We start from the raw sequence: 12,498 nt of genomic DNA, 5'->3' as shown, positions 1-12,498 counted from the left end.
AGCGACTCTTGCTGTGTTCTTGAGGAGACAATGTTCGAAGGCGCGCTAGTTGACGTGCTTCTTCAGCACGAGACAACGTCTGAGCGATGGACAGATCTTACTCATGTGAAAAAGGTAAGAGAGTGTCCAGAAAACTATGTGGGCTTCGTGCGTAAAGCAGAAAGAAAGGCGAATGTTCAGTAACTTCATGCTTGGCGGTGTTATATGCGTAAGTAACAAACGGTAAGATGGCGTCCCAGTTCCTGTGGTCAGCACCTATGTACATCAATAGCATATTCGTAAGAGTTCGATTCGTTCTCTCAGTCAGACCGTTAGTTCGCGGAAGGTAAGGGGTGGAGTGGAGATAAGAGGAGCCACAGAGGCACAAAATTTTTTCAACCACATCGGCGATAAATTGCCATCCACGGTCACTGATGACAATGCAGTATGACCCGTTATAACAGAAGAGGAAACAGCGGCTGCTGTGGCCTATGTCAGTGCGCCCGTTTCCGCATAACGAGTTAAATAATCCAGGCACCCTATGACATATCGGTGGCCAGATGTGGTCTTAGAAACGGGTCCGAGCAAGTCGATGCCAACTTTTTCAAAAGGGGATGTCGATGGAGGGATGGGCTGCAAATAACCTGCCGGGGCAGTGGTGGATCGCTTGTAGCGCTGACATTATAGCGCAGCTGGCGACGTACTGTTTTGTGGTCTTCCACATTTTCGGCCTGTAGAACCTCTCATGTAGTCGATGTAGCGTATGTGTGAAACTGAAATGACCGGATGTTATGTCATCGTGCATAGAACGAAGGACGACTTGGCGCAGGCTTTTCGGCATCACTAGAAGCAACGAGAGGCCGTCGGCTGAACAGTTTTTGTACAGCAAGCTATTTGAAATTGTAAAGTGCTTATCGGTGGAGTTATGTGCAGCTTTGAGCAAGGATTTCAAGGTAGGGTCGCGCTGTTGCTCACGTTTGAAGCTGCTGGTATGTGGGAAGTCGGACGAAACAGAAAATAGTCATTGATGTCATCGTCGTCAGCATTGGTGTGTACTGAAGGAAGGCGGGATAAGCAGTCAGCATCCGTGTGACATCGTTCGCTCTTATAGGTCACAGAAAAGCTGTACTCTTGGAGGCGCAACACCCAACGAGCCAACCGGCCTGACGGGTCGCGAAGTCTCACAAGCCAGCATAGTGAGTGATGATCAGTCACTATTGTGAACTCGTGGCCATGTAAATACGGTCGAAACTTCTGAATAGTGAAGACGACTGCTAAGCACTCGAGCTCGGTGATGGTGTAGCTCTTCTCTGCTCTGGTCAGTGTCCAACTGGCATATGTTACAACGTGCTGACAGCTGTTGCAGAGTTGGACCAGCACAGCACCAACACCTAGCCCACTAGCATCAGTACGAAGTTAAGTGAAAGCGTCAGGATCAAAATGCTTCAGGATGGTTCCTGAAGTTAATGAAAACTTCAGATGTTGAAATGCAGCCTCACATTTATCATCCCAAAAGTATGGTGTGTCTTTATGAAGAAGGAAACGTCAGTGGGGAGGCAAGTTGTGCGAAGTTCTTAATAAGTCGGCGGAAATATGAGGATAGACCCAGAAAACTTCGCAGGTCCTTCACTGTTCGAGGTTGCTCAAATTTGCGAACCTCTGAGGTCTTCTGTGGGTCTGGTCGTATGGCTTCTTTGTCCATGAGAAAGCCTAATACGAAGGCTTGATGTTCTCCAATATGGCACTTTTTTTAGTTTAAAACAGGGCCAGCTTCATGTAAGCATTCAAACACAAGTGAGAGGCGGTGGTTATGCTCTTGAAGTCTTTTTGTAGATAATCACGTAATCTAAATAGCACATGCAAATTTCTCATTTTAGTCCACGGAGTACTGTATCCATGAATCTCTTGAATGTTGCTGGAGCATTGTACAAACCGAAGCGCAAAACGTTAAACTCAAAAAGATCGTCAGATGTTACGAAAGCCGTCTTCTCTTCATCTGAGGGATGCATAGGAATTTGCCCATACCCAAAACGCAAGTCAACAGAAGAAAAATAGGAGGCAGAATGCAGGCAGTCCACGGCGTCATCTTTACGTGAATGGGTAGACGCCTTTTTTGTGATGGCAATTAGGCGGCGATAGTCTACGCAAAATCTTCATGAATTATCCTTCTTCCTGACTAGAATGATAGGAGCTGCCCACGGACTACACGATTCTTGTATGACGCCCTTCTTTAGCATGTCTTCAACTTTCTCAGCGATGACTTTCCTTTCGGAAGGCGATACGCGATAGGGCTTTTGGCGTATTGGTGGTGCTTGGCCTGTATAGATGCGGTGTTGCGTACGGGAAGATGATGGCGTAACAGTAGACGTCTCGTCTAGGGCAGAGTCAAAGACAGAGTCTTAGCGTGCGAGCACCTCCTGCAGCAGAGACTGTTCAGTTGAAAGAAACGACTTGTTGATCATGCGGTCAATGCTGTTAGAATAGTCGGGGTTGTTGTTAGTGGTTCATGAGGAAAAGGAAGAAGGCACCTAATTTCTGTCTGCCTACAGACGACATGGCGTAGTGCCTTTGGGGTGGGGTGGAGGGGGATGAAAGAGGATAGGAGAAATAGTGTGTGGTGTTTAAGGAGGGATGTCCGGTCCGCTTCAGCGCGAGCAGCAGGCCGTCGGCAAGGGCAAGGGGAGCATGGCTCCTGGGATCAGCGGTAGGCAGCAATTCCCGATTCCTCCACGAACTCCGCCAGGCTGCGGAGTGCTGCTGGATGTGGACGAGACGGGAACAGCAGGTCTTCTAGGGTGGAGACGGGCAGACCCTGTCTCCTGTAGGCCGTGTAGGCCCTCAAGCGTTCCTGTGCTAAGCCAGGGCAGGCACGAGGAGGTGTTCGAGGGTCTCTGGGTCTCCGCAACGGCTGCAGGCCGGGGTGGGACAAGAGGCCCTTGGCGTGGCGGCGGGCGGCTGTCCACACGCAGCCGGTCCGCAGTCGCAACAGGGAGGCCCGTTCTCTCCTGGTGAGGCCCGTCTCTGGGAGAGGCTTTGGTCCTCGCCCGCTGGCCACCCTCGGGTCTGGGTGGACTGTGACAAGGAGCCTCTTGAGACGGGCCTGTGAATAGTCCCTGGCCGCCACGGCACAGGAGTAGGGAGTACCAGGCTGGTGGGCAGCCTTGGCGAGTGTGTCCGCGTTCTCGTTTCCAGTGATGCCCACGTGGGAGGGCAGCCAGTGGAAGGAGACGGACACCCCGGCGTCGGTGAGGGCCCGAACCTTGGCTGCCAGGAGGCAGGCCGTCAGTCCGGGTACAAGTCGGGGTACAAGTTGGTGTGGGGTTTCTGTATGGCTGCCGATGGTAAGAGTACTTTGCTCTTGAAAGCTTGCCAATTTAAGTCCTGCAGGCTGAGGTATGGGCTGCACAGAAATTGTTATAGTCCACAAATTGGCACAACCATCGACGGCGAGCACGAGGCAACAAGGCACAATAACTTTTTTCGTAAGTGCGTTACTGAAGTTCGGCTTGGCTAAACCGTAGCAAGAACCTGCACAACAACGTGAAGAGTTCACACGCATGAACATTGTAGTATGCAGGGCCAAACAGACGTCTTGAAACACAGAAAATATGTCCAAGCTGTCGTCAACGGTATCTTCTGTCAATGAAGAGGGCAACACAGAACGAAAACAAATCCCACCAACACCACCATCCAGAGTGGCACCACATTCACGCAAAAAAATCGATACCTAAAATAATATCGTGGGGCGCACGTGCAAGCACCCTTAGTTCAGCTCTAATTGTTTGATTTCCTACAGAAAGTAAAACAGAAAAAACGCCAACTGGGCTCAACGTTTCTCTCCCTATGCCGCGGAACGTAGAACTTCGATTCCAAGCAGACATTACTTTAATCTCTAGGCGATTTTTAAAAGACATGCTCATTATTGAAACCGCAGCATTGGGATCAACTAATGCAACAGTACTCACGTGTTTACAAAAACACTCACTTTGTTCTCAATCATTACAACGCAAGGGGGTCTTGGGGAAGATGATTTTGTGGCCTCGCCTCCACCGGTCGCACCAGTTAGTTTCCCAGTGGCGGTGGCGTCCTCGAGCGAGGACAGGGATTGCTGTTGGCGTGCTGGTGGTGGGGTAACGCTGCGGTCGGAGCAAGGCTAGTCTGCACGTGCTGCGTGTTGCCGTTGGAAAGAGCTCTGAAATGGTCGAGACTCGCAAGCAGGCACATGGGGCGTGTACACGTTGAATTGTGGAGCTTGCTGCTGGCGACGGTAGCAGTACCTAGCGATGTGTCCAGGTAGCCCGTAGTCGTAGCAAGTATGGGTGTCGCGTCTAGTTGTCCCCGGCGAAGTAGACCTCGTTGGTTGATAAAAGCCGGGAGATGGCAGCTGAGGAGTAAATCGTCATGATGCAGCTTGTCTGCATTCCTGGTTTTCGAGTGGCCATTCACTTCTTCGTTCGAACCGATCGGTGTAATTTGGGTGAGGCTTAAAGTAGCCCTGACGCATCCGAGGTACTGGTGGTGCATTGGGGCATTGGTCGAATTCACACTGATGGCAAACACTGACGGTGTCCACAGCTTGCTGTTGAGCAAGTTCTCCCTTAACCACTCGTCTTATAATCGAAGAGATGTCCTGCGACAGAAGGTTGACACTTGCAGTCGGGGGAACGTTGTCAAGACGTCCGAATTTCAGTAGGATTCTCCTCCTCTTTAGCGCTTCAAATGCTCGGCTGTGTTTCCTTAGGTCGGAAGTTGCGTGTAGGTCTTCCTTAGTGATAAGAAAGTTGTACACATCTTCCGCGATTCCCTTGAGGAGATGACCTACCTTATCTTCATTAGACATGGTCGCACTCACGATTCCGCAAAGCTTCAACATGGCCTTGATGTAGGTGGTGCATGTTTTGCCAGGTAACTGAGCTCTGCGTGAAAGTGTTTGCTCCGCCTGATTGACCTTTTTTTGAAAGTGTTTGCTTGACCGCCTGCTGAGTATTTGAGTCACCAAAACACCTCTTCAGCTCGTCCACAAAAATGTCCCATGTGGTTAACGCACTCTCATGGTTGTTGAACCAAAGAGACGCGGTGCCAACAAGAAAAAACACCACGTTCTCGAGCTGCTTAGCAGTGCTCCAGCGATTGCTGCGACTCACTTTTTGGTAGTGCTTGAGCCAATCCTCAACATCCTCATCCGGCTGCCCCTAGAAGGTCTTTGGTTGACGTTCCGGCATGCTGCAGCGTGCTTGTCCTGGCGGGTAGGAGTGTTGCTCATCAGCGGAAAGGTTGTTATGGCCTGCTCCTGCGTCCTTCATGTTTGGTAGCTGCGGTGGCAAGCCTGCCAAGCGTCTGCTCCGTCGCAAAATTGGTAGAGCTGGGTCGTCCAGATCGATGTACCCGGCACTTTCCACCAAACTGTTACGAATGAATGTGTTTATTTACAGATGAGGTGAAAAGGCGTTGGGAAAGAGCAGCGTACTTCTGAGAGCGGCCTAGTCCGATTCGTCCAAGTGCCAGCTCCACTACTCTTCTTCTTCCGCATCCCCTACGCTTGCACCTTTTCGTTGCAATATCTATGTCTATTATATGCGCATGCATATTTGTATAGATTTGCACATTGTACATTGTAACGCATACTTGAAGTCAAATTTAAATGCCGACTCCGGCGATTTATCGAAATCAATGGATCTCAATGAAATTCACTGGGTACGTTTAATTGCACGATTGTGCCATTCATGCCAAATTGCAGGCTTGAGAGTTTCGCAGATTTTTTTCAAATGAATTTTATAGCTGGCCTCGAAGTGCTCACCTCGTTTGCCAGTATTAATGGCAACATTGTGTGTGTGACGTTGAGTTTTGCCTGGCGGAAGTGACAAAGTGGTGTGTCACTGCAGCGTCTGCATGTCTGCTATGGATTGTGTGGATTTGGCCGGCGCTTCCATGAATGAGCATGCGATCTCCTTTTCCGTGTTGGTGGGCGTGCGTCATTGTGAGCCACACACGATTCACCATAACAGCGTAATTGTTTTAGCCGATCGCTGCGGACTGCATGGACAAGTAATGCCACCTTGCAGGCATTGTGTGCAATCAGGCAGGTTCTGGAAACGTCAGGCAAATCTTTACGTCACACTTACAATCGCACTCGGTTGGGTTTCGGTTTCGGTATTGTAGTTTTTCGGTAATTAAAAATTATTTTCGCGTTTTTTGAGCATATCAGTTGTTGGGTGTGTGAGAAGACTGTCTAAGGAACATAAAAGCACCATTATTCTGACACGGTAAAAAAATCACCGGAGTTGGCCTTTAAGACTCCCTGTAGTGAAACAATCTCTGCCCGATTCCCTTTTGTTATTTCCTATGACTCCAAGTGAAGTTGAAGAGATAATCGGAAGTTTTAAGTGCAATGCAGCTGCTATACTGGCCTCTCCCGTAAACTATGCATCAGATATTATATCCACAGTCCTAGCCCATATTATCGATAGAATGTGTGAGTATGGAATTTTCCTAAGCAAACTTAAAATAGCCCAAGTCTCCCCAATTCACAAAGGGAGTGCAGATCACTTCGCGAACAATTTTCGGCCAATATCAATACTACCACTCTTCTCAAAACTTTTTGAGGCTGTTATTAACTCTCGACTAGAATGATTTTTAAATAAGTATGCTATAATTAGCGCATCGCAGTATAGAAAACCCAAGCTCAAGTTTGCGGAGTGACGACAACGCCGCGCCTGGCCCTGGCGGCAAGCTCTGGAAAACTTGAGAGACGCGGGCGAGGTTACAGGCGAGTTAATGTGTTTCGCCGAAACGCAGAACTGCAGTCGGTAAGGCGTCATGCTGTCAGCTTGGCGCGCTAAAACGAGACGCTAGCTGTGCGAAGCAGCAGCCCCCCGGAAGCGTCGGCGACGTCGGAAGTATTGTTGTGTTGTGGGCTGCCACAACAATGCAGACAGCACCAAGGGACGCTCTCCACGTGCAAAGCTGTATCAGTATCCCAGCAAGTAAAAGCCGCCGAACACAGCCGCAAATCGCGAAATACTGTTATTGAAACTTCACACTGATAGGATATGTGGCACAGCATTAGAACTCATGTGAAGCTATTTAACGGATTGTTTTCAGTATGTTTCTCTCAATCAGGTGACCTCTCCCCATCTTAAAATAGAAACTGATGTACCGCAGGGATCTATACTGGGCCTAGTATTATTTAACATAGGCATACATTATCAAACTCCTAAGCATTTCACCTACACCGAACATAGTCATGTATGTAGATGACACTACTCTTTTCTTTTCAAGCACATTACTAAAACAGATTTAAAAAGAAATCAATGATTATTTAGATATATTGTCTGACTGGCTGAACTTAAACAAACTTCAATTAAATGGTACAAAAACTAAATATATTGTATTTAAGCCAATAAATAAACCAATGCCTCTTAATATTACTGTTTTATTCAAAGGAAACCAGATAGAACGAGTAGCAACACAAAAGTTTTTGAGTGTATAGTTTCAAGAAAACCTCATTTGGGAAAATCATGCTCAGCATTGACCTTAGCGAAGTAGGAGGTTCTATATATAAAATTAATAGTCTTATACCACTACCACTAAAAAAAGCAATGTACTACGTCTTTTTTTACTCAAAACTTAGTTATTGTGCATTAGTCTGGGGAACAACTGTAAGAAATTACTACAAATTAAATAAACTGCAAAAAAAGGTAATAGTTTCCGGAAGCTTTCATGGTAGGCCGCGAGACTTACCAACACACAATCTTTTCAATAAACATTCATTGATAAAAGCAAATCAACTTTACTATTATAGATTACTATTGCTTATAAAAAAGCAGAGACTCCATATTAGTAGTACACCAATTTCATCTCCACGATATCAGTTACGCCACCAAACAACAACGCCACCACTCACGCGAACAAACCACAGACGCCAGGACCTATAATATCAAATACTAGGGCTATTAAACATTCTGAGAAATGACATAGGCTTTTACGCACCCCGTTTCAAACATTATGTAAAGAACGTTTTCTTACGTGCTGCGATAATTTATCAATGACATCTTTATACACCGTTTATACATGGCTTTTTCACTGTATTTATTATTACAGTTTCAATCTTCATTATTTAATGTATTTTGCATTATTGCATTATTTAATGCAATGTTTTTGAACTGATTGAACGATATGTCTTTTTTTCTTTCCATAAAGTGTTTTGCATGATATATATTTCGTTTCATGAAGTGTTTGCATGATATTTTTATTTTATATAAAGCATTTTATTCTATCGTTTCATGAAGTGTTTGTAAATGCTTTTTTTGCCTAGAGGTATTTTGTATGATGCGAAGTTGTATTTGCTCTGTTTGCATTTAGTTATGCACATGCTGATGTTTTATTGTTTTACATGCATCAAAACCATTTGTATGCATGCCGAATTCCCAAAGGAGTAAGAGCCTCTGTCCATTCGCCTGGCCTTTCGCTCTTGCTCCTCTTTCTGTAAAATGAAACAAAGTGTGTAGCATTTTTCTTTGCATATTTATTTTTTTGTCTTCTCTGAGACCAAGTGCTGCACCCTCTCGTTTTACTGCCGCTGGTTGGGGCTTTGTCAAGCTGTCATTGGACAGCTTTTTTCCCAGCCACCTTCTTTCACTGTAAATGTTTGTTTTTTAGTGAAAATAAAGTTCTTTGATTGATTGATTGATTGATTGATTGATATTTTTATATCTGAAAAACATGAACATATTTTTATATTTGAAAAACATGAACACTGTTGTTAGGCTTACCCTTTATATGCTTACCTTCCTGGTTTAATGTGCCTGTAGCAAAATGGCTGATTCCCCATACGTTGTTCAGTACCATAAACAAGTCCCTGGTTCTTTCTCGTGTTTCGGCACCAACAGTGTAGCGAAACCACTGATTTCCCGTACATATCAGAAAGATGTCTGCTTATTGCCGATGTTGGATGTGAACTATGTGAACTTCCTCTGACCATGTGCATGTGCACACTTCAACTTTCTCGTCTTCTTAACAGTTCTGCCCGCTCCTTGATGCACAATTTCTGGGCATTTCGCAGCCTTGCCAATGGTATTTTAGAAAGTAGAGTTACTATCCATGACGAGTTGTGAATCCATCATTCATTGCATTGCATCATTTACCTTTCCAGTATTCTACAAGACCTCTGATGCGGTCGGTAATAATGCTATACGCACGTACGACTACAAGACCTGGGGCGTAGAGGAGTGAGTGGCTGCTGCCAATCATGGGGTCCTCTGCCGTAGAAGGGCGACCTCAGCACGAGCAGCACCTGGACCTCTTGGAGAAGTTCAGCCAGAGCAAGCGGCAGCTGGAGCAGCTCTTGGACACCAATGACTTGGCACAGCTAGATGGGAAGTTGCAGGAGTTGCAGGTCACTGTTTCTGCTGTGTCATCCTTTGTGCCAGAAAGCACCACTTCTAAGTGTGCCTGGCACTGAGAACTAGTTTGGCAAAAATTGGCATGGGCAGTTTTTTTTCGTTGTTCATGACAAAAAAAAAAAAAAGAAAGGAAGATTGTAGTTAGGCTAGATGTGCACAAAGATGCACAAAGAGCACAAAGATCTCAAAGCCTTACACAGATATATGCAACTGTAGTTCATACCCACATACTATAATGGCCATGGCATATATAGGAAATATGAAAACTTCGTATACAACTTTAGAACAGAGAAAACAAATGAAAATTTTAAACTTGCATGGTACCTTTTTTTTTAGGTTTGTACAGATCATTAATAGAGCATACATTTTATGAAAGACGCTAAGAAAATGGAGCTTAATGTTGGTACATTATATTCCAACAGGCTTGCTGGCTTTAGGAGCATTGGCCCTAAATTAATTCCTTTTTGTGTTGCCATGCTTTCAGGCCATAATTACGGAAGTGGCAAGTCATCTGCCTGCGGCCAGTTTGCGCTGGGTTCAGGAGCAGTTTGCAGCACTGAGGTCACGAGTGGACGAGGTGCAGGAGAAGCTCAAACCACGCAAGCGCTTTGCCTTCAAGTCGGCTAGGGGCTCTGTGGCATCCTCTGGCAGGTGAGCCAGCTTGTCATGGGCGCTTTTTGTAGGATATGTGCACAAATATCGGACAAACACAGGAAAAATAGAGTAGACAGAAAGACCGCAAACTATCAACTTTATCTCACCCAACAAGTTCTTCTAGAATCCTCGGTGCTTTCAGGCCTGAACAACAATGAAAAGAACACTAATAGTAGAGTTATAACCTTATCTTTCTTCACCATATTTAGTTTATTGCTGAAAAAAGCGAACAAAATCCAACCTGGAATTTCAAAATTTCTTGCCAAAGCATCTGCGATGATTCATCAGGTAGCTTCTTACTGCCCTTAGTATGCTAGTGATTGTCGTTATGTGTGTATTGGTCCTTGACACCTCTGAAAATTGTATGTTTTCAGGGGCCTTGAAAGTCCTGCAATTAATATTTCTGCTTGGTAACATTTAAATTTTAAGAGCTCTGGGTTTAGAGAACAGTAGAAAGCGGTGAGGGCCAGAATTTTAAGTTTGCATTGTTGTTGCATTCTGCACACATTCAAAACATGAATGCAACTGGAGCTCTTGCATTGTACACGCTTTGTGGAATATAGCATTTGTTTTTGAAGCACGTATGGCATTGTGGCAGTCAGTGCCTGCCGGACTCAGTCATGAGCCTGCACTGTTAAGAGGGGACATGGTGTGTGGAGATATTTTCTGTATTTGTGGACCAAACATGATGAAGATATACATGCTCATGTAGTTTCTCCTGCTGTTTTCAAATATGCAAAACTTTTCATTGTAGGTCAATTAATTTAAAAGATACACAATGCTGCCACTCTGTTGTTTCGGAGACAATAGAAAAAGAAAGTGCTTATCAAAAAGTATATATTATTGCATAGCTAAACAGTGCAATTAGCAGTAAGTGCAATGTTGCAAGCAGATTTCAAATTAAAGAAAAACTAGTGATTCTGCAGAGGATGAAAGTTGAGGAGTCATGTCATGGCTATCACATACAAAGAAATTTAATACCTTCTAAAGTTATATAGGCAGCAAATGGAAATTCTGCTCTCAGCACTTTGTAATACACAGATTTGGCTTTACGTTAATAAAAAAAATTATTGCTCTAGCTGTTCTAGATTGCAAGATATTGTTACGAGGCAGTGGGCATGGCTCCGCCGTCGTAGACGCATAGATGAAGAAGAAGCGGATTCGGAGCGCAAGATCCTAGCAGCCCTGGGGTGTCACACTGTCACAGGTCTTGTTAATTCGGGAGGCGATCGCCGGGCTAATTCCAAGGGCCGAAGTATCGGCCCCCCGAACCGCACCACGAAAGCGTGGACAATTTAGAAGTGGTCCTTTTTGGCGCGCCAGCGGACGCCGGCTGTGGCCCAAAGAACAGGTCAGAGCCAAGAGTCGATAAACAAAACAAAATTATATTCTCAATAATGGCAGATCAACACAAAACACAAGTATGCATACTCCACAATAGTTGAATACAATATGTCACCAATCAAACAACGTACTACACAGTACAATCAGCCACACTCGAAACAACGGACACAGACAACAATACGCACTACAATGCAGTCGCATGCATCGAACAACCAAGACACTTAAAGACTAAAGAGTTCGAAAACTTATTAAGTCCAAAGTCCTTGGAACAAAAGGCTGAATGATACTCTTCCGAGAATCACTCACTCAAAGTCCAGCGTTGTTGTCGTTCCGCTGCCCCCGAAGTTTCTCTTCCAGGAAACCTCGCGTCTTCAATTGGCCGCTCTCCAGGCTCCAAACTTCTTCGCCGGAAACACGTTGGCTTCACACACGCAGATGTTGCCACGCGTCTTCGCTCGATAGCGGTAGACACACACTCTTGCCTGTAGCTCGAGCCTTCACCCCTCAGGTGGAAATCCTCTTCTTCTTCCCCTTTGTCACGGAAGACAAAAGGCTTCACCCACAAGGCGCAACACCCTACGCACTCTGGCGCATACTTTCTTCTTCTCCTGCTTTGTCACTACGGACAAAACCTTCGCCGACTACATGGCGGAATACCCTACGCGCTCAGGCGCTAACTTCAGTCTTCTCCTGCTTTGTCACTACGGACAAAACCTTCGCCAACAGACGCGGCGGGATACCCTGCGCACTCTGGCGCTAACTTCCTTCTCCTGATCTCCCATCTCCGCTGCTCGATTAAATACCTTCCGCGCGAGATTCCAGAAAGTTCTCATCATTTCGTCGGCGCGATGCGCAGCGAAGGCTGGGGGAAAGGGCGAGACGGTACAAGGGCCGTCCGCGACGGATGACGCAACCCTGCATCACCACGCCCCTTTCCATCGAGAACGTTCCAGGGCTTGCTCGGCCGCCAATGCGAGGAGGTTCGTTGGCGAACCTACGCTTCTGAGGGGAGAGGGTCGCGCGCCTGGGGAGTCTTTGGATGCTTGTTTTCTTTTTTTATCGTTGACCTCTCGGCGCTTCGTCGCGAGAATTTGGCGGCGCGCTCTTTTTTGAGCGCTCG

General features: G+C 46.1%; 1 protein-coding gene across 1 annotated transcript in view; it reads left to right on the top strand.

Moving 5' to 3' along the window:
* The window catches only part of Tbcc (Tubulin-binding cofactor C), a 39,469-nt gene that overhangs the window by 4,493 nt on the left and 22,478 nt on the right, over positions 1-12,498 (top strand). The window contains exons 3-4 of the mRNA XM_037419211.2: positions 9,131-9,373; positions 9,865-10,031. Coding sequence (XP_037275108.2) covers positions 9,227-9,373; positions 9,865-10,031 — 314 coding nt within the window. The 5' untranslated portion in view covers positions 9,131-9,226. The remainder of the gene's footprint in view (positions 1-9,130; positions 9,374-9,864; positions 10,032-12,498) is intronic.

This window comes from Rhipicephalus microplus, chromosome 6 (assembly GCF_043290135.1).
Source record: "Rhipicephalus microplus isolate Deutch F79 chromosome 6, USDA_Rmic, whole genome shotgun sequence".
NCBI classification, from domain to species: Eukaryota; Metazoa; Arthropoda; class Arachnida; order Ixodida; family Ixodidae; genus Rhipicephalus; species Rhipicephalus microplus.
This window is presented reverse-complemented; position numbering and strand designations above follow the sequence as displayed.